This window comes from Thalassophryne amazonica, chromosome 23 (genome assembly GCF_902500255.1).
Source record: "Thalassophryne amazonica chromosome 23, fThaAma1.1, whole genome shotgun sequence".
Taxonomy (NCBI): domain Eukaryota; kingdom Metazoa; phylum Chordata; class Actinopteri; order Batrachoidiformes; family Batrachoididae; genus Thalassophryne; species Thalassophryne amazonica.
The window spans coordinates 13,616,999-13,638,799 of record NC_047125.1 but is presented as its reverse complement, the minus strand read 5'-3'; the positions used below and the strand labels follow the sequence as shown (position 1 = coordinate 13,638,799).

Genomic DNA, 21,801 nt, shown 5'->3' with positions numbered 1-21,801 from the left:
TGACAGGGTGATGAGTGTGAAGTTGGAAATTGAAGGGGTGATGATGAATATCATCAGTGCATATGCCCTACAGGTAGGTTGTGAGATGAAGGAGAAAGAAGATTTCTGGAGTGTGTTAGATGAGGTGGTGGAGAGTGTGCCCAAGCATGAAAGAGTGGTGATAGGAGCAGACTTCAGTGGGCATGTTGGTGAAGGGAACAGAGGTGATGAGGAAGTAATGGGTAGATATGGTATCAAGGATAGGAATGGGGAAGGACAGATGGTAGTTGATTTTGCAAAAAGGATGGAAATGGCTGTGGTGAATACCTACTTTAAGAAAAGGGAGGAGCACAGGGTACATATAAGAGTGGAGGAAGGTGCACACAGGTGGACTACATTCTTTATAGGAGATGCAAGCTAAAAGAAATCACAGACTGTAAGGTGGTAGCAGGAGAGCGTGTCACTAGACAGCATAGGATGGTTGTTTGTAGGATGACTTTAGAGGTAAAGAAGAAGAAGAGAGTGAGAGCTCAACAAAGGATCAGATGGTGGAAGCTGAAGGAGGAAGACTGTTGTGTGAAATTTAGCGAGCAGGTGAGGAGAAGCACTAGTTGGAGGGGAAGCAATTTTGGACAACTGGAAAAGTACTGCAGATGTGGTGAGGGAGACAGCTAGGGCAGTACGGGTATGACATCTGGACAGTGGAAGGAAGACAAGGAGACTTGGTGGTGGAATGAAGAGGTCCAGGAAAGCATAAGGAGAAAGAGGTTGGCGAAAAAGTTTTGGGATAGTCGGAGAGATGAAGAAAGTAGACAGGAGTACAAGGAGATGCGGCATAAGGCGAGAAGAGAAGTGGCAAAAGCAAAGGAAAAGGCATATTGCGAGCTGTACAAGAAGTTGAATAGTAAGGAAGGAGAAAAGGACTTGTACCAATTGGCCAGACAAAAGGACAGAGCTGGAAAGGATGTGCAGCAGGTTAGGGTGGTAAAAGATGCACATGGTAATGTGCTGACAAGTGAGGAGTGTGTGCTGAGAAGGTGGAGGGAATATTTTGAAGAGCTGATGAATAAAGAAAATGAGCGAGAGAAAAGGCTGGATGATGTGGTGAGAGTAATCAGGAAGTAAAAGAGATTAGCAAGGAAGGAAGTGAGGGCTGCTATGAAGAGGGATGAAGAGCGGAAAGGCAGTTGGTCCAGATGACATCCAATAGAGGCATGGAATGTCTAGGAGAGATGGCAGTAGTAGAGTTTTCTAACCAGAATTGTTTAATAAAATCTTGGAAAGTGAGAGGATGCCTGAGGAGTGGAGACGAAGTGTGCTGGTTCCTATTTTCAAGAACAAGGGTGATGTGCAGAGCTGCAGTAACTACAGAGGCATAAAGCTGATCAGCCACAGCATGAAGTTATGGGAAAGAGTAGTAGAAGCTAGGCTTAGAAACAGGTGAAGATCTGTGAACAGCAATATGGTTTCATGCCGAGAAAGAGCACTACAGATGCAATGTTTGCTCTGAGAATACTGTTGGAAAAGTACAGAGAAGGACAGAAAGAGTTACATTGTGTGTTTGTGGACTTAGAAAAAGCTTATGATAGGGTGCCAAGAGCAGAGTTGTGGCATTGTATGAGGAAGTCTGGAGTGGCAGAGAAGTATGTCAGGGTAGTGCAGGACATGTACAAGAATAGTGTGACCAGCGGTGAGATGCGCAGTCAGAATGACAGACTTATTCAAGGTGGAGGTGGCTTACACCAAGGATCAGCTCTGAGTCCTTTCTTGTTTACAGTGGTGATGGACAGTTGACGGATGAGATCAGACAGAAGTCCCCATGGACTGTGATGTTTGCAGATGACATTGTGATCTGTAGTGAGAGTAGAGAGCAAGTTGAGTCTAGTCTGGAGAAGTGGAGATATGCTTTGGAGAGAAGGGGAATGAAAGTCAGTAGAAGCAAGACTGAGTACATGTGTGTGAATGAGAGGGAGCCAGTGGAATAGGCAGTTACAAGGAGTAGAAGTGGTGAAGTAGATGAGTTGAAATATTTGGGGTCAACTGTTCAAAGTAATGGAGAGTGTGGTAGAGAGGTGAAAGAAAGAGAGTGCAGGCAGGGGTGAGAAAGGTGGCAGGAGTGATTGTGACTGAAGAATATCAGCAAGAGTGAAAGGGGAAAGTTTACAAAACAGTAGTGAGACCAGCTATGTTGTATGGTTTAGAGACAGTAGCACTAACAAAAAGACAGGAGGCAGAGCTGGAGGTGGCAGAGCTGAGATGTTGAGATCTCTTTGGGAGTGACAAGAATGGACAAGATTAGGAACGAACATATCAGAGGACAGCTCAGGTGGGACGGTTTGGAGACAAAGTCAGAGAGGCGAGATTGAGATGGTTTGGACATGTGCAGAGGAGGGACCCAGGGTATATAGGGAGAAGGATGCTGAGGATGGAGCCACCAGGCAGGAGGAGAAGAGGGAGACCAAAAAGGAGGTTTCATGGATGTGCTGAGAGAGGACATGCAGGTGGTTGGTGTGACAGAGGAAGATACAGAGGACAGGGTGAGATGGAAACGATTGATCTGCTGTGGCGACCCCTAACGGGAACAGCCGAAAGACAAAGAAGAGATTTATCAGACCACCTGTCAATTTTTCCCTCGCAATTGCCAAGGGGCGCTCAGCCAATCATATTCCAGCTTGGAGTGTTGTGAAACCATGAAGGCGCGGCTTCCGTCCGGCAGCCGCGGGGATGTCGGGATAAAAAACTTCGCCGTGTTGGATCTAAAAAGTTTCGGGAAGAGCAGAAGTAACGAAAGTGGAGTTAACCGACAGCGAACATGACCGACGCCGAGGCGCAGAGCGCTCCACCATCGGCACCGCTGAGGACAGTCCACAACCCGATAGGAAAGTCATCGGTGAGCTTTCGAACGCAGTTTTATTTATTTATTTTTTGCGGTCAAGGTACAACGAGCCACAGGGTCGCGCGCGTCTGATGTTAGTGACTTATTTATGGTTCTTTAACCCGTGAGATAAAACACTTTATTCGAATATAATGTTTAGGATGTGATGTTAAAAAGATAACTCATGCCTGTAATTAATCAGTTACATACTCCCAAGAGTTTAGTTGTTTTGCTTGCGGTTTGTCGCACGTGCCCGCTTATTTATTAACGGGCATCAAAAATGACTCGGACCACCGCCGTGAAAACTTAACGAACTCATTTGCTCAGACGTGTGACCTGTTTCACACGATATTTTGCGCACTTCTTTTCAAACTTAAGGTGTTTGTTGTCCTGGTTAAACCTACGTTTGATAACGGTACTCTTTGACCTAATTTCTCTTTATCAGCTGAAGCGCTCGCGCATTAGAGATGACGCCGGTGCGCGCGCGCACAGGTGCAAACAACTTCGAATTTGTCTTCCTCCCCATTTGTCCTCTTAACTCGAATAAAGCACATGTTTGGTTGGCAGCGTGGGTTTTTTTCTCTTTTGGTGTGACCTCTAACGAGGTAAAAACTAGAATGTGGCCTTGTCGTGTGGTAGCCCTCCCTCGTGATCTGCTAGTTTCAAAGTCTCGCGGTTAATGATTGACAGGTGCAGCTCACATTTCTCGTTGTAAGCAGGTCTGCTATGATGAATGCAAAAATTTATTTTTTAAACTTTTGACTGGAAGCATTTACCCAAATGTTGAATTGTCTTACAGCCACCTTGGTGCAAGGGACAGTCAAATGGTTTAAATGTGCGTAATGGATATGGCTTCATAAACAGGTACAGTGTCTATTTTCAACTCTGTGGTGTTTAAATCTAAAGATTGACTTCTGAAACTTGACCTTCTTCTGTCTTAGGAATGATACCAAAGAAGATGTATTTGTTCATCAGGTAAGGGTGGTACGTTTTAATAACTAGCTAAACACACACACACACACACCATGTCTGTTCATGACTCTTGCAGTTCCTCTGAAACCACTTCATAGAGTTCAAAGAAACTTCCCACACCACCATGTAAGAAATTACTCTTTGATATCTTCCAAGGGGGAGACGCATTTGTTGGGCGACTGAGTTTAATTCTTCTTCATATGAGCAGTTTTAGTCTTCGCTTTGTTGGCTGGTGCAATCAGTGGCACCTTCTTCTCTAAAGCCAAAGCGGGAGGACTCCTTATTGAGTCAGAGGAGCAGAAGAGTAGTTTTACCTGCTTAATTTGCTGTTCCACTGCTGCATGCAATAATTTAATTGACTTGCCTGCACTTTTTCCAATAAGCATTGATGCTCCCTAGTTGCCTCCGCCTGCTTGTATGAATCTAGTTGACTGACTGTACATGCAATGCACAGTGCATGAAATTAAAGCAAGGAACTGCTGCTAGCATCCTCCATTGTTGGGAATCTGTACATACAAACTCAAATTGTCTTACACTAGGCAGTTCGAATTAGTGGAGCACATGAAGCACTTCAGTTATGTGCTGAATCTCTTTGTCAGACTGCTATCAAGAAGAACAACCCTACCAAATTCCTCCGCAGTGTTGGAGACGGAGAAGTCGTGGAGTTTGACGTGATTGAGGCACCCAAGGTAATACTCACAGGGTACTATAATGAATTAAATTTTGACAGTTGCACACTTTTTTAATTTAACTTTGTAAAAACACAGGGCTCAGAAGCGGCAAACGTGACTGGTCCAGGTGGCATTCCAGTCAAAGGAAGCCGCTATGCACCAAACAAACGCCGTTTTCGACGACGGTTCTTCCCTCGCAGCCCTCGGCCAGGTGACCAGAGCAAACCAGCTGATGACCTAGCAGCCACTGTTGAAGGTGGCTCGTCGGGAGAAAATGTGCCTCAAAGACCTCCACAACGCCGCCGCAGGCCCCGTAGACCTCAGCAGCAGGCAGAAGAGGTTTGCTGAGTGTTGTTGTAGCTAGGAATAGATCTTAATACAAAGAAAGTGTTGCACTACACCTTTGAGAATTATGACTTCAGATAAGCTGGATCTTAAAGATAAACAGTTGTTGCTGACAACTGCAGTGTTCAAACTTATTGATTTGTCAGGGGGAGGCTAGTGATCAGAGGACCAGTGAATCAAAAGACAACGAGCAGACCCAGGAGACACGGCAGCCACCGCGGCGCAGGTTCTGGCGTCCATATCGCAGGTGAGGTTGCAAGTCTTGGTTTCTTTGCACTGACTGCAGCATCTTGTGCTCTGTCAAATGTGTCCACTATCCTGGGATCTACAGACCGTTCCGCCCTCGACCACCTCCCCAACAGCCAGCAGAGGGCCAACAGACAGCTGTTCCAGCTCAGACCCAGGAGCAGGCTGAGACAAAGCAGTCAGAGGCCCCACAAACTAATAGCAATACAGCACAGAGCCAGGGACAGAGACCACGCCGTCCATCTAGACGCCAAAGGCAAAGGAACTCTGAATCCTCTACTTCTAAAGTGAGAGTTGGTATCAAATTTGTAAAACATGGAAGTAAACAGCTGTGCTTCTCGCTATATTTCTGCAGGTTGTCTGCTAACATAAAATATAACTCAGTGCTATAAAAAAAAAAACCCTTAGGTGTCTGAGCATACAAATAGGAAACAGAATGTGAGTTTTTGACCTCTTAAAATAGGTCAAGCTTAGCTATCTTTGAATTTATCCTAAGATTGATGTCTCAAGAATTGTTCCCTGTGAATTTGAAGACTGTCAGTAAAAGGACTGGACTTATGTTGAGCACAGACAGAAGCAAGGCCTTCACAATACCCAATGGCCATATTTTGGCCTTGGGTTAAAAAAAAAAAAATCAAACATTACCTGGATTCAGGTTTTCCGTTGTTAAAAGTAAGGCGTATTAAGTTGATACTTGTATTTCTGACTTCACTGCAGTAATGTGGAGAAGTCGCATAGTTGGACAGAACAGAAATGGCTTTATTTACAGATTTTGCAGGATGGTTAAATATCATTTATTTGGTTTGGAAAATATCATTGTAAGCACTTAAGGCCACTTGTGTCTTTACATTCTGTATGTAGAATGACACAGAAAAATCTGCATCAGAGCCTGGAACCGCACCTCAGACCTCAAAACAAAGTGACACAAAGGCCACATCAAAGTCACCAAAGGCATCTCCCAAAGTGCCAAACTCGCCTGAGGTGAGGTGTTCATGCTGCCATCTTGTTAATTTTTTTTTAATTGGTTTGAATTATTGGTGCTTAGTGGTGTGTATTTGTTTTCCCTGCAGCAGGAAGCTGCTACAACAGACCCAGCACCAACAGAGTGAGGACAGCCGTGTGACACCCACACTGAAATGGTGCAACCCTGAGTCAGGCAGGGTGGGCGACACGAGTGTAAGGTTGCACTTGTTGTGCTACTGCGTCTTTGTTGGCTGCCTTTCACAAAGGCAAAGAAGACGGACACTTGTCTGTTTTTTTTTTTTTTTTTTTTTTTTTTTTCTCCCCTCTCTAGTTTTCCAGCAGCTGGAATTTTTATCCCTTTAAGCCAAGTCTTAAAGGACTTGTCCGCTTACGTTTGGACCGAGCCTTTGGTTTAATCCATGAAGCTTCTTGGCTGCTGAAGTGAAGCTTAAATTTGGAACCTGGATTTCAAATTAAAACATATCAGGGTTAGATTGCCTGTATGTTTTTTTTTGTTAATCGTCTTTCTCTTGACCAATCTCCTTGCAGCTTCTATTTTTATATTTTTGTTTTTCTTGTGTCCTGTGGTAGGACTGGATCTATTTCAGAACACATGCACTGCTCTTCCTCCCTGCCCTCAACCTACAACCCACCCCACTGCTTCCTCCTTTCCCCATCTGGGTGTTGAGGGACACTGAGGAAGAGTTGGATGCAGATTGGTGGGTATACATGAAGAAATTAAATTCAGCTTTAGAAAATGGGGATAAATTTAAAAAAAAATCTGCTTGGTAACCGTTATTCCAGCGCCCTAAACTTTATTTAACGCAATGTCAAGTTTAGACGAAAGGAACCAGCCTTGATTTTTTTTATTTATCTTTTTAAAATTTGGGTGAAAAGGGAACCAAGCGGGTTAGATTTGCGCTTTCAGGGAGTGTTTACGTTTGCCACCTTGATTCTTAAACATGCTGCTCCCTTTGCCTCAGTTGAGGTTGGATTAATTAAATCAAATTTTGTTTTACTCGTTTGTATGCCTTTTTTTTTTTCTTTGGAGGATGTTATGTGCAATGTTGTCTAAAGATGCTAACTAATAAATCCTATCTGCACATCTTGGCATATGTCATCATTTCTGTGGGGTTGATTCCGTAAGTAATCTGCCTTTGAAATGAGTGTCGAAATGCAATGACAGGTCAACAGTTGGGTCCTTTTTATAATATTTATGGTACTGGCACTCTTTAATCACATTGTGACTACAGCAGCATTTATTCTGTACAGAGGAAACTGTCACACTATAAATCAGACTAAAGAACAGACACAATGCAGAAATGCTGCAGAACGAACACACGTTTATCAGATAGATCATGCATCTTACACTATACTGCCTTGTTTGTACAGCTACCTGCTAGACTCACTTCATGAGCCTTAAACTGCAAGACAAGCCACATAATCAATGGACCAAGCAGGTTTTTGGTACCACCTAAGGGGACTAAACAACACCTATACTTCTGCCTCAGTGTACCATGGCTTACACAAAATGTATGGTGGCCATCCCAGGATGTTAGCTGTAGCCAGGTCGAGGCTAATTAACAATTTTTGACAGGGGTCAAAATAAATAGCTCGTTAAAGTATGCAACATTTATCTGATAAAGACTCCAGAAAGGTATTTGGCCCTGACAGGTCAGTTTCAGTTTGCAGTACTGTGTGTTTTTTTTTTTTTTTTTTTTTTTTTTTTTTTTTTGTGGTTGAAAATTACAAGTTGACAAGGTTTCAAAAAGGAATAGTCCAAACTATACCTTTTTGCAAATGTTGATTAGATGTATACCCAGTATTGGACTGCTTTTAAATTTTGACCCCTTGTGTAATGCTTCAGCCTGTGTGTGTGGGGTTTTTTTTTTTTATATACGTATACTGTATAACCTATATGACTATAGCTACCATCCTGGGATGGCTACCTTTATTATTATTTTTTTTGTGTGTGTGTGTAGGCCCTAGTACACTGAGGCTAGATTGTCTTTCAGTCCCCTTTCCAGGTCTGCACTTCATCAACCTGCCTGGTCAGATGCAAGCCAGAATAAGCAATTTCATCCCATTTTTGCACTTCTTTTGGGGTGGGTCTTGAGACCATAGTCCAATGGCACCCTGTGCAAGTCCCTTTAAGTAGTACTGATTAAGTCAAAATTGACTCCAGGCTCATGGAACCAATACTTGTAGTGCTTTATATAGTGATGTAATGTTAATACTAGAAATGCACCTTAATGCCCCTTACCGACAATAACATGGAAACATGTTCTAAAACTTGTATTTGATAAAGTAATCCCTCCGCCAGTTGGTGCTTCTGTTGCACGCAAATCTTCAAATTAGATTTCTAAGTTACAAACAATGGGATATGCTGCTTGCTTGACATATCTATGCTACATGTAGTTAATGATTAAAACATGATTTAAGCATCCTTGGTTCCCAGTTTTAGGTGAGCGTGGTCATTTTATAGTTTTGGTTACAAACTGAAGGTGTGGGCTGTCTTGAGTGCAGGAATTCCCGGTCCAATATTGCAACGTTGCCATGGAGTACAATCCTGTGTATACGCATTATTTGTTGCAAAGCATGTTACCAGTTGAATATTTTAGAATATCGCATGTTCACATCTGCTATGGTACAGCACTCTATATGTACATCATTAAAGCCCAAATTTACACACAAAGTGAGAAACCTGCTTGAGTTTTAAAGTCCATAGTCCACAGTTCTGCCTAAGATACTCGCTTCCTCACACAGGGATTCTCAGTTGACGCATTCTTCTCCTAAGTAGTCCAGTTCTGTGCTGGGTTTGTCCATGTCCATCATTTGTCCTGGTGAACGATAGTGGAAGTTTACTGCAATTTGGTCAAAAGTCTTCCCTTGTGTCTCTGGAACCCGGAAGAATGTGTAGATGAGGAAGAAGAGGAGGAAGGCTGCGAAGATCAAGAAGACGTACGGCCCAAAAAGGTTCTGGTGAAGAGGAAGGAAAAACAAATTGTGGGCTTGGAGCAACCCATTTTTGGTGACCTACATTAGAATGAAATGGCACCTTACATAGGAAATGATGCAATGTTCAAAAATGTTTAATTTAAATAAGTCCTTTGCTTTAATAAAATGCTCATTTAATAACTGAAGTTTTTCATGTTGTGAGTTAGCTCAGACTTTGTATTTTTTCTCCCATCAGTTTCAAGAAATGTAAAATTAAGTCATCAGCATAATTCTAAAAAATGCTGTTAGACTTTCTGATGCTGCTGCCTTAGACAAGTATTTAAAGCAAGAATCGCAAAGGACCATGGCAGCTTCCTTGAGGCACACCGTATTAGAACGTGATCAACCAAAAACAATGGATATACATCAGGGCAATCAAACAGTTCTGGACTACTTTCATTCAGTGTGTGGACTTCTCTTACTTCTTACAGATGGATCTGAAATGGAGTGTTGCCAAAGGTTGCAAAAAAAAAAATTACTCACAGCAATATACTGGAAGCACATGCCAATTAGGAAGTGGCAGTCCAGTTGAGCAACCAGCCACAGCCATGGCAGCTGGCCTTGACCCTGGAGAGAAAAGCTCAGCAACGAAGACCCAGGGGATGGGGCCAGGGCCCCCTCAAAGAACGCTACAAAACCAAAGATGGCCAGCATGCTGATGTAGCTCATCCAAGGCACACTGTCCTGTTAGGTAGGAGAAGAAGCGTTAACATATGGAACCTCTGCATTGTGTGAGAAATAAAAAACCCTGAAGAGACCTGACCAATAAGGCACAGCTATAGTCATAATGATGGCACGACGCACATTCCTCCAGTCCCAGCATGTGGAGTGTCCGCCGACCCATCCTCTCTACGAGGAAGAGCTGTTAAAGGAGAACAACAGGTTTGTCTTGGGGTCGTAACCCAAGCGGGGCGATTTTTTAGTTGCATAAAACCCAACTGTTTTTTCATTCAGATTTCTAGACTATCTCCAAATATTTATAGGCTTTGACAAGGTTGTGATGAAATACATTTCAAAATGTCAACCTGTTTGGTGACACTGGACCATCGTGACCTGCCAAACTAATCTCGTTTATTTGGATAAATGGATGTTTGAACTGCGACAAAACGGAAACAGTGACCAAAGTGTTGCTCTTATTTGCTCTTTAATAACACGTTAAACAGTAATAGGGTCTCTGGTAGAACCAAGTACCAGAACCTGTACTGTGGCTTATTTAACAAAGACTGAACACTTATAAGAAAGAAAAAAACACACCAAAAAGCACGTTAGATTTAATTACTGACCGATACAACAGTGAAGGCACAGTTTACAACGCCGGCTCCTATGGTGGCATAGACTGGACTCTGGACTCCGGCCTTCATGAAGATACTTGTGGAGTAGTAGAATATCTAGTCAGAAGGGTAGAACAGGTTTGGGTTATATCAGTAGTGTTTGCACAGACCCTCTGATAATTTGGCATTTTATTGATGTAACTGACATATCGTGGGTGGCAGAGCAACGTAAAGTAATCTGCGACTTACTGTGTTGATCCCGGACAGCTGTTGGGAAAGCTGGAGCAGGATGGAAATGATAATGGGCTGGCGATAGAAGGGTGAGCGGAAAAGCTCCATGATGGACACTTTCCTCTCCATATCCATCCTCCTCTTCTCCTCCTTCATCTCTGTCAGCATGTCTCCCACCTCTTGCCTGCCAGTGAGCCTCCTTAGGCCTGCACCAAGGAAAGACAGAAGGTGCGACAATCCACCTCTAGGTATTATGAATTGTTGTCCTCTGATAAGAAACTTTAAAAGTAAGAATATTTTGGCTAAAAGTTCTTGAAGGCCAAATGCAATTTGGAGGTTTTAGGCATTAGTTGGTGCATACTGGACCTACTAGGTGATCTGGTGTTCACTTTCGTAAATGTTGTAGAAAAGTTGTAACAGTGTAAACCTAATAAGTGTTACCTGTAACTGTTTAAGACACTGATTTAAGAGAGAAGAAGTCACAAGTCCTGTTTTAGCCATGAGGCCCATTGGTGCTGGTGATTATCCAGAGATTCCTTGTGAAGAGGATGAGAGCCTACGACTCCCCTCCTCCCCTTCATCGGACACCAGCCCGACACAGGTTACTTCCCTTGCTACATTGAGTGCCCATTTACAGCTGGGTGGACTTGAGGCATCTTAAAGATGTCTCAAGAACAGTCTGACATAGCCTGTCTGTGCTCACCGATCTTGGCCTTTTGCTCCTGGCAGCGGACAATGTACAGGAATCGAGGACTCTCGGGGCAGAAGGGCAGAAGTGCCATCTGAAGAACAGCTGGCACAATGGTTACCCCCATAAGGACTGGCCACAAGTCCTTGCTACCCAGCAAAGATTCCAAACCAAGGACCTACACAGAGCACAACAAATATCAAAAAAGTCTTACGACTGTCGATGTATTCCTTTAGATAACAGTGAAGGCAGAGGTGCAGTACACCACTGTCCTACCTGTGCTATGAGAATGCCGATGACGATTGCCAGTTGATGTAGCGTCCCCAGTGCACCTCGCAGACTGGTGGGTGATATCTCACCCACGTACAATGGCGTCAAGCCTGATGCCAACCCTGCAAATAGGTGAGGACAAGAACCTGAAATCTATTTGGCCTGGGCACAAGATGGAAAACATTTCCAACTTGCATACTGCAAAAATGGTGGAAAGTAGCAAAGAAAAAACTGTTCAGACTTACCACAGTAGGCACCCACAATGAAGCGTCCGAGGATCATCATCTCGAACGAGTGACAGAGCTTCGACAACCCCATCAGACTTCCACCGATGAAGGCAAACACGTTGTTTATGAGCATGGCTTTCCTCCTGACCAAACACAAACAAGCATCTTTGCTTTCAGTCAGCTTTGATTAAACTGTACCCCAATTTTAGACACTGTGAATCTTTGCCACAGTTGATCTGGTATGGATCTGCATACTGATTTAGTATCATTTTTTCATGTTCATGTTCATGTAAATGGGGAGTCTTCTTCACGGACTAAGGTTAATTATGGAGTTCCACAAGGTTCTGTGCTAGGACCGATTTTATTCACTTTATACATGCTTCCCTTAGGCAGTATTATTAGAAAGCATTGCTTAAATTTTCATTGTTACGCAGATGATACCCAGCTTTATCTATCCATGAAGCCAGAGGACACACACCAATTAGTTAAACTGCAGGAATGTCTTTCAGACATAAAGACATGGATGACCTCTAATTCCTGCTTTTAAATTCAGATAAAACTGAAGTTATTGTACTTGGCCCCACAAATCTTAGAAACATGGTGTCTAACCAGATCCTTACTCTGGATGGCATTACCCTGACCTCCAGTAATACTGTGAGAAATCTTGGAGTCATTTTTGATCAGGATATGTCCTTCAATGCGCATATTAAGCAAATATGTAGGACTGCTTTTTTGCATTTGCGCAATATCTCTAAAATTAGAAAGGTCTTGTCTCAGAGTGATGCTGAAAAGCTAATTCATGCATTTATTTCTTCTAGGCTGGACTATTGTAATTCATTATTATAAGGTTGTCCTAAAAGTTCCCTGAAAAGCTTTCTGTTAATTCAAAATGCTTCAGCTAGAGTACTGACAGAGACTAGAAGGAGAGAGCATATTTCACCCATATTGGCTTGTATTCATTGGCTCCCTGTTAATTCCAGAATAGAATTTAAAATTCTTCTTCTTACTTATAAGGTTTTGAATAATCAGGTCCCATCTTATCTTAGGGACCTCATAGTACCATATCACCCCAATAGAGCGCTTCGCTCTCAGACTGCAGACTTACTTGTAGTTCCTAGGGTTTGTAAGAGTAGAATGGGAGGCAGAGCCTTCAGCTTTCAGGCTCCTCTCCTGTGGAACCAGCTCCCAATTCGGATCAGGGAGACAGACACCCTTTCTACTTTTAAGATTAAGCTTAAAACTTTTCTTTTTGAAAAAGCTTATAGTTAGGGCTGGATCAGGTGACCCTGAACCATCCCTTAGTTATGCTGCTACAGACTTAGACTGCTGGGGGGTTTCCCATGATGCACCCAGTGTTTCTTTTTATTACCTATTTTTGCTCTGTATGCACCACTCTGCTTTTAATCATTGGTGATTGATCTCTGCTGTCTTCCACAGCATATCTTTTTCCTGATTCTCTCCCCTCAGCCTCAACCAGTCCCAGCAGAAGACTGCCCCTCCCTGAGCCTGGTTCTGCTGGAGGTTTCTTCCTGTTAAAAGGGAGTTTTCCTTCCCACTGTCGCCAAGTGCTTGCTCATAGGGGGTCGTTTTACCGTTGGGTTTTTCTGTAATTATTGTATGGCTTTTGCCTTACAATATAAAGCACCTTGGGGCGACTGTTTGTTGTGATTTGGCGCTATATAAATAAAATTGATTTGATTTGATTTTTTCCACCTAATGCCTTTCCTGACACTTCCAGATGTACAAGGATAGTGGGTACAGTGGGCCTTGATCCCAAGACCCTCTTGCTTAAAGGCAAGAGTGATATCTACTGCTTTTCATTTCATTAAAATTTTGTTGCATGTCATTAGGTTCTCTACAAACATTATAGACTGATTAAAGTGCTTTTATATCACCATATATTGATTTTAAACCAGATATATCAGTAGTTATCAGTCAAAGTTATATCAGTCGGTATTGGTTGCCAGAAACACTGAATATATATATGGATTTTGGTCCACTGCGCAAAATAAGTACTAATGTAATAATTTATGATCATACTCTGCATTCATTAAAAATGTTGTGTAGCATTAAAAAAAAAAGGAACTGATCAATCAAGCGGTTCATTAATAATTCAAATAAGTTAGTTTCAGCTCTGACATGTTGATGTGATTATGTTTGCTCAAAAATAGTCTCTTTTTTTTCTTAATAAATACTAATGATAAATTCAATGTGCTCTTCACAATAAAACCTACAGGTACAATAAAAATATACACACAATTAACATCTGTTGAGAACAATTTAAAATTCAGACATTTTAGGATTTTTTTTTCCTAGTTAGCTTCTTGTTTCTGTACATTTATTTGTATGTGAATGAATTTTTTCTTTCCTCCAGAGGGCGGTGTAATACAAAAATAAGTGAATACGCTGGATTTAGGGAATTAAGATATAATACATGTGATCTCATTAGTGACTGCAGCTCCTATTGTCTTTAATAATCTCGTTGTTGCTTTTTTTTAAGAAACACTTTATCCTCACTGGACTACAGCTGAAAGCTTCCTGACTCCAATGACCCACACACCCCATGACACAGTGCTGCCAGCTCTCGCTCAGCTGCTGTCCACTTTACATCCAAGCTCATGCTACAGTGGGAAACTGGGTCTATGTGGAACAAAGCCAGACCACCGAGAAAAGATATGGGTTTTATGCCATTTATAAAAACTGTATTTAATATTGTCAACAGTCTTACTTTGGTTTACTTTAAACATAAGGAAGTGTGCTATCTGAGGCATATGCACCTGATTCCGTAATATTACAAGAAGTATTTGTCCTAACATCAACTGGCATCTGGTTCCAAAGGATTGTAGAGAAGCTTGAATCTTCGACTGGACTGGGTTGCTTGACGTGAGGACGTTTCGCTTCAAATCGCAGAAGCCTCTTTAGCTAAAATTCTTGCTCTGGTAGTCTGACTTCTGTCTTGACCCTTATAGAGAAGAACAAACAGGAGCCACAAAAGTTTTAAACCTCGCTTTGTCCCCTGTTTAAAATGGAGTACTCAGGTCAAAGCAGTTTCAGTCTTTTGTTCATGGTAGTGAGTCATTCACGTCATCGGGAGAGCTGTCAGGAGAGCCGTCAGGAGAGGTGTCAGTCTCATCGTTAGGAGGGACAGCTACCCTGTTAGTAGGAGGGTGTTAGCTAGAGCACAATAGGTGCTAATTAAAGCAATTGTTTAGTCACTAGCCAATAGCAGTCTGCCTCTCAGTAGGAGGGGTCTGGTTAGGTTTAAAATTCCAGCTTTTGTGGCTCCTGTTTGTTATTCTCTATAAGGGTCAAGACAGAAGTCAGACTACCAGAGCAAGAATTTTAGCTGAGGAAGCTTCTGCGATCTGAAGCAAAACGTCCTTGCGTCAAGCAACCCAGTCCAGTCAAACATTCAAGCTTCTCTACTATGGAAACCACCTGGACAACTAAGAGCCTTCACAGAAACATTCAAAAGGATTATCATGAGATTTGCACAGACAATACAAAATGGATTTCCAGTACAAGTAGGTAAAATTTCACACGTGGTCTCATACCTCCCCAGAAACTCGGAAACGAAACCCACACAGAACGAGGATAACATGCCTCCAATGGAGAATATGGCCACGGAGAGGGACCAGAGGGAGGTAAGCGTCCCTGGGGGGATGTACTCTCCATATCGGTGCACCCATGTGGTATTATAGTCATCCTCAATGATCTACACAGATGTGTTAAGAGACAACATGAAAGCATAAAATGGCTTAAGAGCATGTGAAAATATGACAAACGGCCAATGCTTATAGCTTGAGGTCAAAGTGACTCAACTCAGCTAACCACTGGTATTATGTTGCCTGACTATGGAAGTATGACAACTTGCCACGTGGCACTGGTGTTAACTTTAGAGTGACATGTTGTAAAAGAGATGCACATAAAAAGGTTAAAAGTACACTTACATGGAAATCAGTTCTTCATACACTACGTACTTTCCTGCACATGCGTCAGAAGGCAACTGTAAATGTTCCAAAATGGTTATCGCTAGCATAGTAGCTAATCATGCCACAAAATACAGTTTTACAAAACTTCACCCTACTAAAGTATAAATTGTTCCAAATTTAGATGAAGACAGTTTACACTAAGTTGGAAGAAAATACTGGATAATTTAGAAACACATTATATGTAATTTCTTATTTGGCATGTACATGTACTAACTACCAAGCCTAGCCCATTGACAACAATGTTTAGTTTAGCGAGTTAGCATGTAGGCAACTAACAAATTAGCCTGTTAATTTATTTCCAAATTATGTATCCAGCTATTACAGTGCCTTTTACTAAGGAGTGGGTTCCGTCTGGCCACTCTACCATACAGGCCTGATTGGTGGATTGCTGCAGAGATGGTTGTTCTTCTGGAAGGCTCTCTTCTCTCCACAGAGGAATGCTGGAGCTCTGACAGAGTCACCATCAGGTTCTTGGTCACCTCCCTGACTAAGGCCCTTCTCCCCAGATCACTCAGTTTAGACGTGCGGCCAGCTCTCGGAAGAGTCCTGGTGGATCCGAACTTCTTCCATTTACGGATGATGGAGGCCACTGTGCTCATTGGGACCTTCAAAGCAGCAGAAATGTTTCTATACCCTTCCCCAGAGTGGTGCCTCGAGACAATCCTGTCTCGGAGGTCTACAGACAATTCCTTTGACGTCATGCTTGGTTTGTGCTCTGACATGCATTGTCAACTGTGGGACCTTATATGAAGACAGGTGTGTGCCTTTCCAAATCATGTCCAATCAACTGAATTTACCCCATGTGAACTCCAATTAAGCTGTTAAAAACATCTCAAGGCTGATCGGTGTAAACAGGATGCACCTGAGCTCAATTTTGATCTTCATGTGATTTCTTAGTTGTTTTGTTTTTTAATAAATTTGCAAAAAATCCAAAAGAAATTCACATTGTCATTATGGGGTATTGTGTGTAGAATTTTGAGGAAAAAAAATCAATTTCATCCAATTTGGAATAAGGCTGTAACATAAATGAGGAAAAATTGAAGTGCTGTGAATTCTTTCTGGACGCACTGTATGAGTTCATTGTGTAATATCAGACTGCTTCGAGTGAGACATTATAAGCTGCAGTTGTGTTTTACATATTTTCGTATAATTAGCTCTACATTGACAATACAGTAGCTTTTAGCGTCACCCAATTTCAACAGGCAATACAACTTGAATTTTCAATTCCTAATGTGGATGTAACGACAATATTCATAATAATTCTAACATAATAACAATATTAATAACATTTAGCATATATTAGGTTTAAACTTTGGTCAACCCAGTGTCATCATTTTGGTATAACAAATGGTGGACGTGCTAAGGGAGCACTGTTAAAAATCACAATGCCAAGATTTGATTTAATGCAACTACAAATTTGTGCAATTATTTCAATATATTACATCCATTTCTTAGATGTTCCTACACAACAACTCTTACGAGTCAGAACATTTTACACGCGTTTTTATCTATTTGAATATACAAAAACTAAATACCGGTAAATGCCGTAAAAATACTTGAGTATTTTTTTTAAATGAATTTGGCAACATATTTTCAAAAATGGTATTCATAGCTGACTGATTGTCATGTAAAGGTTCTGAAGGACACTGCCGCTCATAAATCAACTTGGTACACTTTTCATAGCTCTGGAATCACTCAGTATGTACTGGGAAGCTGCTTATGTGACTGTAATATGAGGAGCAACACATTTTATGGCCTGTGCACATTAAAGATTCATGTGTTTTTATCTATATATATACAATTTATTATTTAAGAGCTCCTTATATCTGTGCAGCACCTTCTTGATGTAGCAAAACATCAATGACACAATTTATCTCTGATCAAATCGATAAAACCGACGCACATACTGTATACTACATTGCAATTTTATTTTATTGGACAAATTTTCCAGTCAACATCGTTTGAAGCTTCACTGGAGGGTGGTTGTGGAATTGCCATTAAAAATCAGTAAATAATGACAAATCACTTTGTCGGCATCATATTAAATGTCACCATATCAGCTTTTTGAGTGTTACAGCACTTTTATCGTCATTTCTTAAAACACCAAACCTTGCCGTTAAGACATCATTTGTTGACCTTTATTTTAACCACATTCTTTTCTTTCTTATCGTTGGCTACTTCTTGGTAATCAGCTGTATACCTTCTGAGGTGCATTGATGACGCCAATGTTGTATCCAAACTCCAGTGATCCCAGTACCGCGGTGAAAACAGAAAGAGCAAGGGTTCCAGTCACTGTCTGCAACAGAAACACAGTTCAATTTTTAGAATCTTCTTTGTAAAACTAAAATTGTAATTAAAATTAATAAAACAAATACGGGGGAAAATAAAGTTGTACTAACAATCACGCGCCTATGTGCAACCATAACATTGACTATATATAACTGTGTTCCTGGTAACAAATAATACAACTACAGGCTCAGCTGTCTCAGCGGTGAGGGAGAGGCTGACCTTGGAGGTTTGAGGTCTAGCCGCAAAACAGCAACACTACAAGAGCTGAAAACCTAAATGTTTCAAGCAAAATATGTTTTTGTTGCCATGTTATCGAATTGTGTAATTTATGTCACAATTTACACCATTTTGGGCTTGTGAAACATTTTAAAGAGCTTTTATTTTACACTTTTTAAGGAATAGACATTAACATTTCAAAATACACATACATTGTTTTGCACTTTGTGACTTTCAGCCAAATAAAAGGATTCTTATTTCATGTCTGGAACAAACAGCTGTTTCTGTGCTTGTTGCTTGAAATGTAAAGGAGCTGCTGCTGGCCACGCCCCCATCCCTTCAGAGAGGTTGTCATATCTCCGCCTCTCTCCCACAGATCGTGTGGGCGTGGATCATGTAGCAAACAGGCTTAGCGGGCGTGTCTCATTGAGACAGCATGGGTCCAGATGTGCCTCTGTGACATATGTCACAGTAGTCTAAAGCATGCTATTTTAGGCCTGAATTTTGATTATGGCAGGGTAACGTCCACCTTCAGAAATGTAGACTCATAAGATTTTGAGGATGTCTAACATGGACCACCACCAATATTTAACCATAAAGAGGTAGATCTCAAACATTTTGCACAAGGTGACTCCTTTAAGAGCTACTAGAGAAACAGAAAAATGCATCAGTATGTAATGATGAAAACCACGTTTTCTGAAAGCTGACATTTTTGTCATGTAGGGAAAATATGCTTATCATATTCATATATCTGACTTGTGACATTATTTTATGTTGTGATCTATCCCCTTAGTGTGTGGTCTGTCCTTTGTTGGTGTCCTGGTGTTGCTTGTCATTGTGTTCTGTCTGTGCCCCTTTGCTGGTATTCCCTGTGTTTGATTCCCTGTTTGTGTCTGTCATCTAGGTGATGTGTCCTCTGTCTGTGGCTCTGTGTGTTTTGTCATTATGTTTCAGTCCTGTTTTCACCCGCTTGCACTCAGTACACTTTTGAGTTCCATGTTAGTTTTCAGTGTGTGTTTCTTTGGTTTGGTATTTGGTTATTTTGTGGTTCTCTTTTGAGTTTGACGAGTGTTATCATTATGTTTTTGGTTCTATACAACCCCCCTTCCGCTGGGTTTCTGTTGAGTTTTTAGCCACCTTATATGTTTAAGTTCGGCACGTCTGTTGTGTCCCGCTCTCCCCTATTTCCCACACCTGCCACTCATTTGTTCATTTGTATATTTGAGCCTGCACTATTTCCTTGTTTAGTTGCCAATTTCTTCTCTTTGGTTCCCCCTGTGATCTTTGTGGGTATACATTTGTCACCTCCTGTGTGTAGTGTTCCTTGTTTATTAGTTTAAGTTTATGACCCTGAGACCTCCATTTGTGTTACCGCTGGTTTTGGATTATATTTTGTGTTCATATTTTGACCCCTGTTAACCCCTGTGTATTCACTTTTTTTTTTTTGGACTTGGTTCTCTTGTTTTTTTTTTTGTTTTTTTTGTACATTTCTGGGTTCATTTCAACACTGCAAAATATAATTTTATATTTGGGGAAATTGCTCATCGTAATTTGTTGCAGCACCAATTTATATATATATATATATATATATATATATATATATATATATATATATATATATATATATATATATATATATATATATATATATATATATATATATATATATAAAATGTGTGCGCAACACTGTGGGTTGACCTTTACTTCTGAAGCTTTAAGATCAGTGATGTTTAGTACTCAAGAACCAAAACAAAAAAATACATTCTTATTCAGTGACACTTCACGTGAATGCATTTTGTGATGTATCTGCAGTTTATGTATGAATCTAGACTGCAACTTATGATTATTTTCATATCAATCAATTAATTTAGTCAAAAATAATAAAAAATGCCAACACAATTTCAAAGACTCACAACAATATCAACAAATATCGTCTTTTGTCCAACAGAATTTCAAAATTCAAATATATTTAATTCACACTCATATTAAATAAGGTCGGCATCGAACCTTCAGATCAGAGACTCTGTGTAGCTGCAGTGCACATTTTGATTTGATAATTAACTTTTAAATGATCAATCCGGAAACAAAACCCCTTCTTATGAATTATCAATTAATAATCATTTGTCTGTAAACAGAAAGTGTTGTGTATTTATTTGCATGCAACTCTGCAGCCTACAAATAAAAGCAAACCTAATGTTTTTCTTGCTCAAACGCACATTTTGATACAGCTGATCCCAAATCTAGACCTAAGAGGAGGCTTGTTTATCAGCCACATTCCAGATTCCATGCTCTGTAAAGAACACGTGACTTATTATGTCAAGGTTATTACGGAGAAACTGCCCACAATCTGAGGAATTTCCAAACACCGAGGACTGATAAATGACAATGATTTCTCATAGACAGCTGGGCAGCTCTTACACAACCGGTTCAACGAGGTGGCCTGACAAACCCAAAACAAGCTTCAGGTCAGCTCTGACCTGTAAAATCACCCGAAGGTCACGGCTGAAAACAAAATAATGACATAAACCCTTTCAGATCAGAAACGATTGTTTTTCTCCCTACTTAAAAAAAGACAAATCTGCTTGTAGTTATTATTATTCAGCCAGTTATACATTCCATACAACTTTAGATTTGCCTTTTAGGCCTGAAATTATGAGAGAAAAACTTTTTTGCTCATTTTGTCTCATTTATGTGTTTTGTAAATCCATTGCATAAGTGAAGCTGCAGTTGTTGAGGACAAAACATGCACCATGTGCTAATCCTATGCGAATAAAATCTCTTTTAGTAAATATATATATAATATGTCCATTGGGCAAAATTTACAAGAAACTCCACACAGGTGAGAAGTGGACACTATGTGATATTACCTTCGCTCCCAGTTGCTGAAACCCGGCCGGCATGACTTTGGAGCCTCCCGGCACCTCGGAACAGTCGGTGACAAGCGTGCCAAATAGAGACGCGTAAAATCCCCCAATGGGCCACAAAACCCAACTCAAACCTTTTTTTTTTTTAAATATTATAATCCAAAAGCAAAGCCCAAAGTGATGGCTCTTGTCTGTCCTGCAATATGTCCTCAGTCTCCCCTTGATGAGAGTGACTCTTGCACACCCATGCACACGCTTTACAATGCTACCGTAGGGGTTGGGCTACTCTTAAGCTCCCGCTGCAGAGGTACAAGCAAGACTTTCATGACCTTAACTACCATTGGCTGAAGGCATGAGGACAGGAAGTTCAAAGCCATTCTGTCCAAAAGGTTGAGCTTAAAAGATAGCTTTAGTTTTTTTTTTTTTTTTTTTTTTTTTTTTTTTGGGGGGGGGCAAACTGAGAGAGGAGTCAATGTTAGATTTGAAGAACAGTATTGAAATCAACACTAAGTTTTCCCTGTAAAGGAATTGTGTTGTTCAGACATTTGATAATACTAAATAGTCTCACATCTTTGTGACATCATAAAGATAAGATCAACTTTATTTATCTCAAAGGAAATTATTTTACCAGAGTACCGAAACAGTGAACAATGTTTTTTTTGTTAATAAAATAAGTACAAGAAATTTATATGAAATGACTGGAAG

General features: G+C 40.9%; 2 protein-coding genes across 2 annotated transcripts; one reads left to right on the top strand and one right to left on the bottom strand.

The window, feature by feature from the left end:
• The first annotated feature begins 2,776 nt into the window (after positions 1-2,776).
• On the top strand, positions 2,777-7,166 carry LOC117504944 (Y-box-binding protein 2-A-like). The gene is given in 11 exon segments (XM_034164426.1): positions 2,777-2,831; positions 2,834-2,869; positions 3,654-3,685; positions 3,687-3,718; positions 3,796-3,829; positions 4,426-4,515; positions 4,594-4,836; positions 4,989-5,089; positions 5,174-5,375; positions 5,950-6,069; positions 6,159-7,166. Coding segments are annotated over 11 exon segments (969 nt in total). The 5' UTR covers positions 2,777-2,791; the 3' UTR covers positions 6,198-7,166.
• Positions 7,167-8,823: 1,657 nt separating this feature from the next.
• LOC117504943 (solute carrier family 2, facilitated glucose transporter member 4-like) lies at positions 8,824-21,132 on the bottom strand. The gene is given in 13 exon segments (XM_034164425.1): positions 8,824-9,030; positions 9,532-9,574; positions 9,576-9,666; positions 9,669-9,732; positions 9,812-9,910; positions 10,332-10,436; positions 10,569-10,756; positions 11,254-11,416; positions 11,515-11,630; positions 11,754-11,878; positions 15,290-15,450; positions 17,928-18,023; positions 21,100-21,132. Coding segments are annotated over 13 exon segments (1,491 nt in total).
• Between the last annotated feature and the right edge of the window lie 669 nt (positions 21,133-21,801).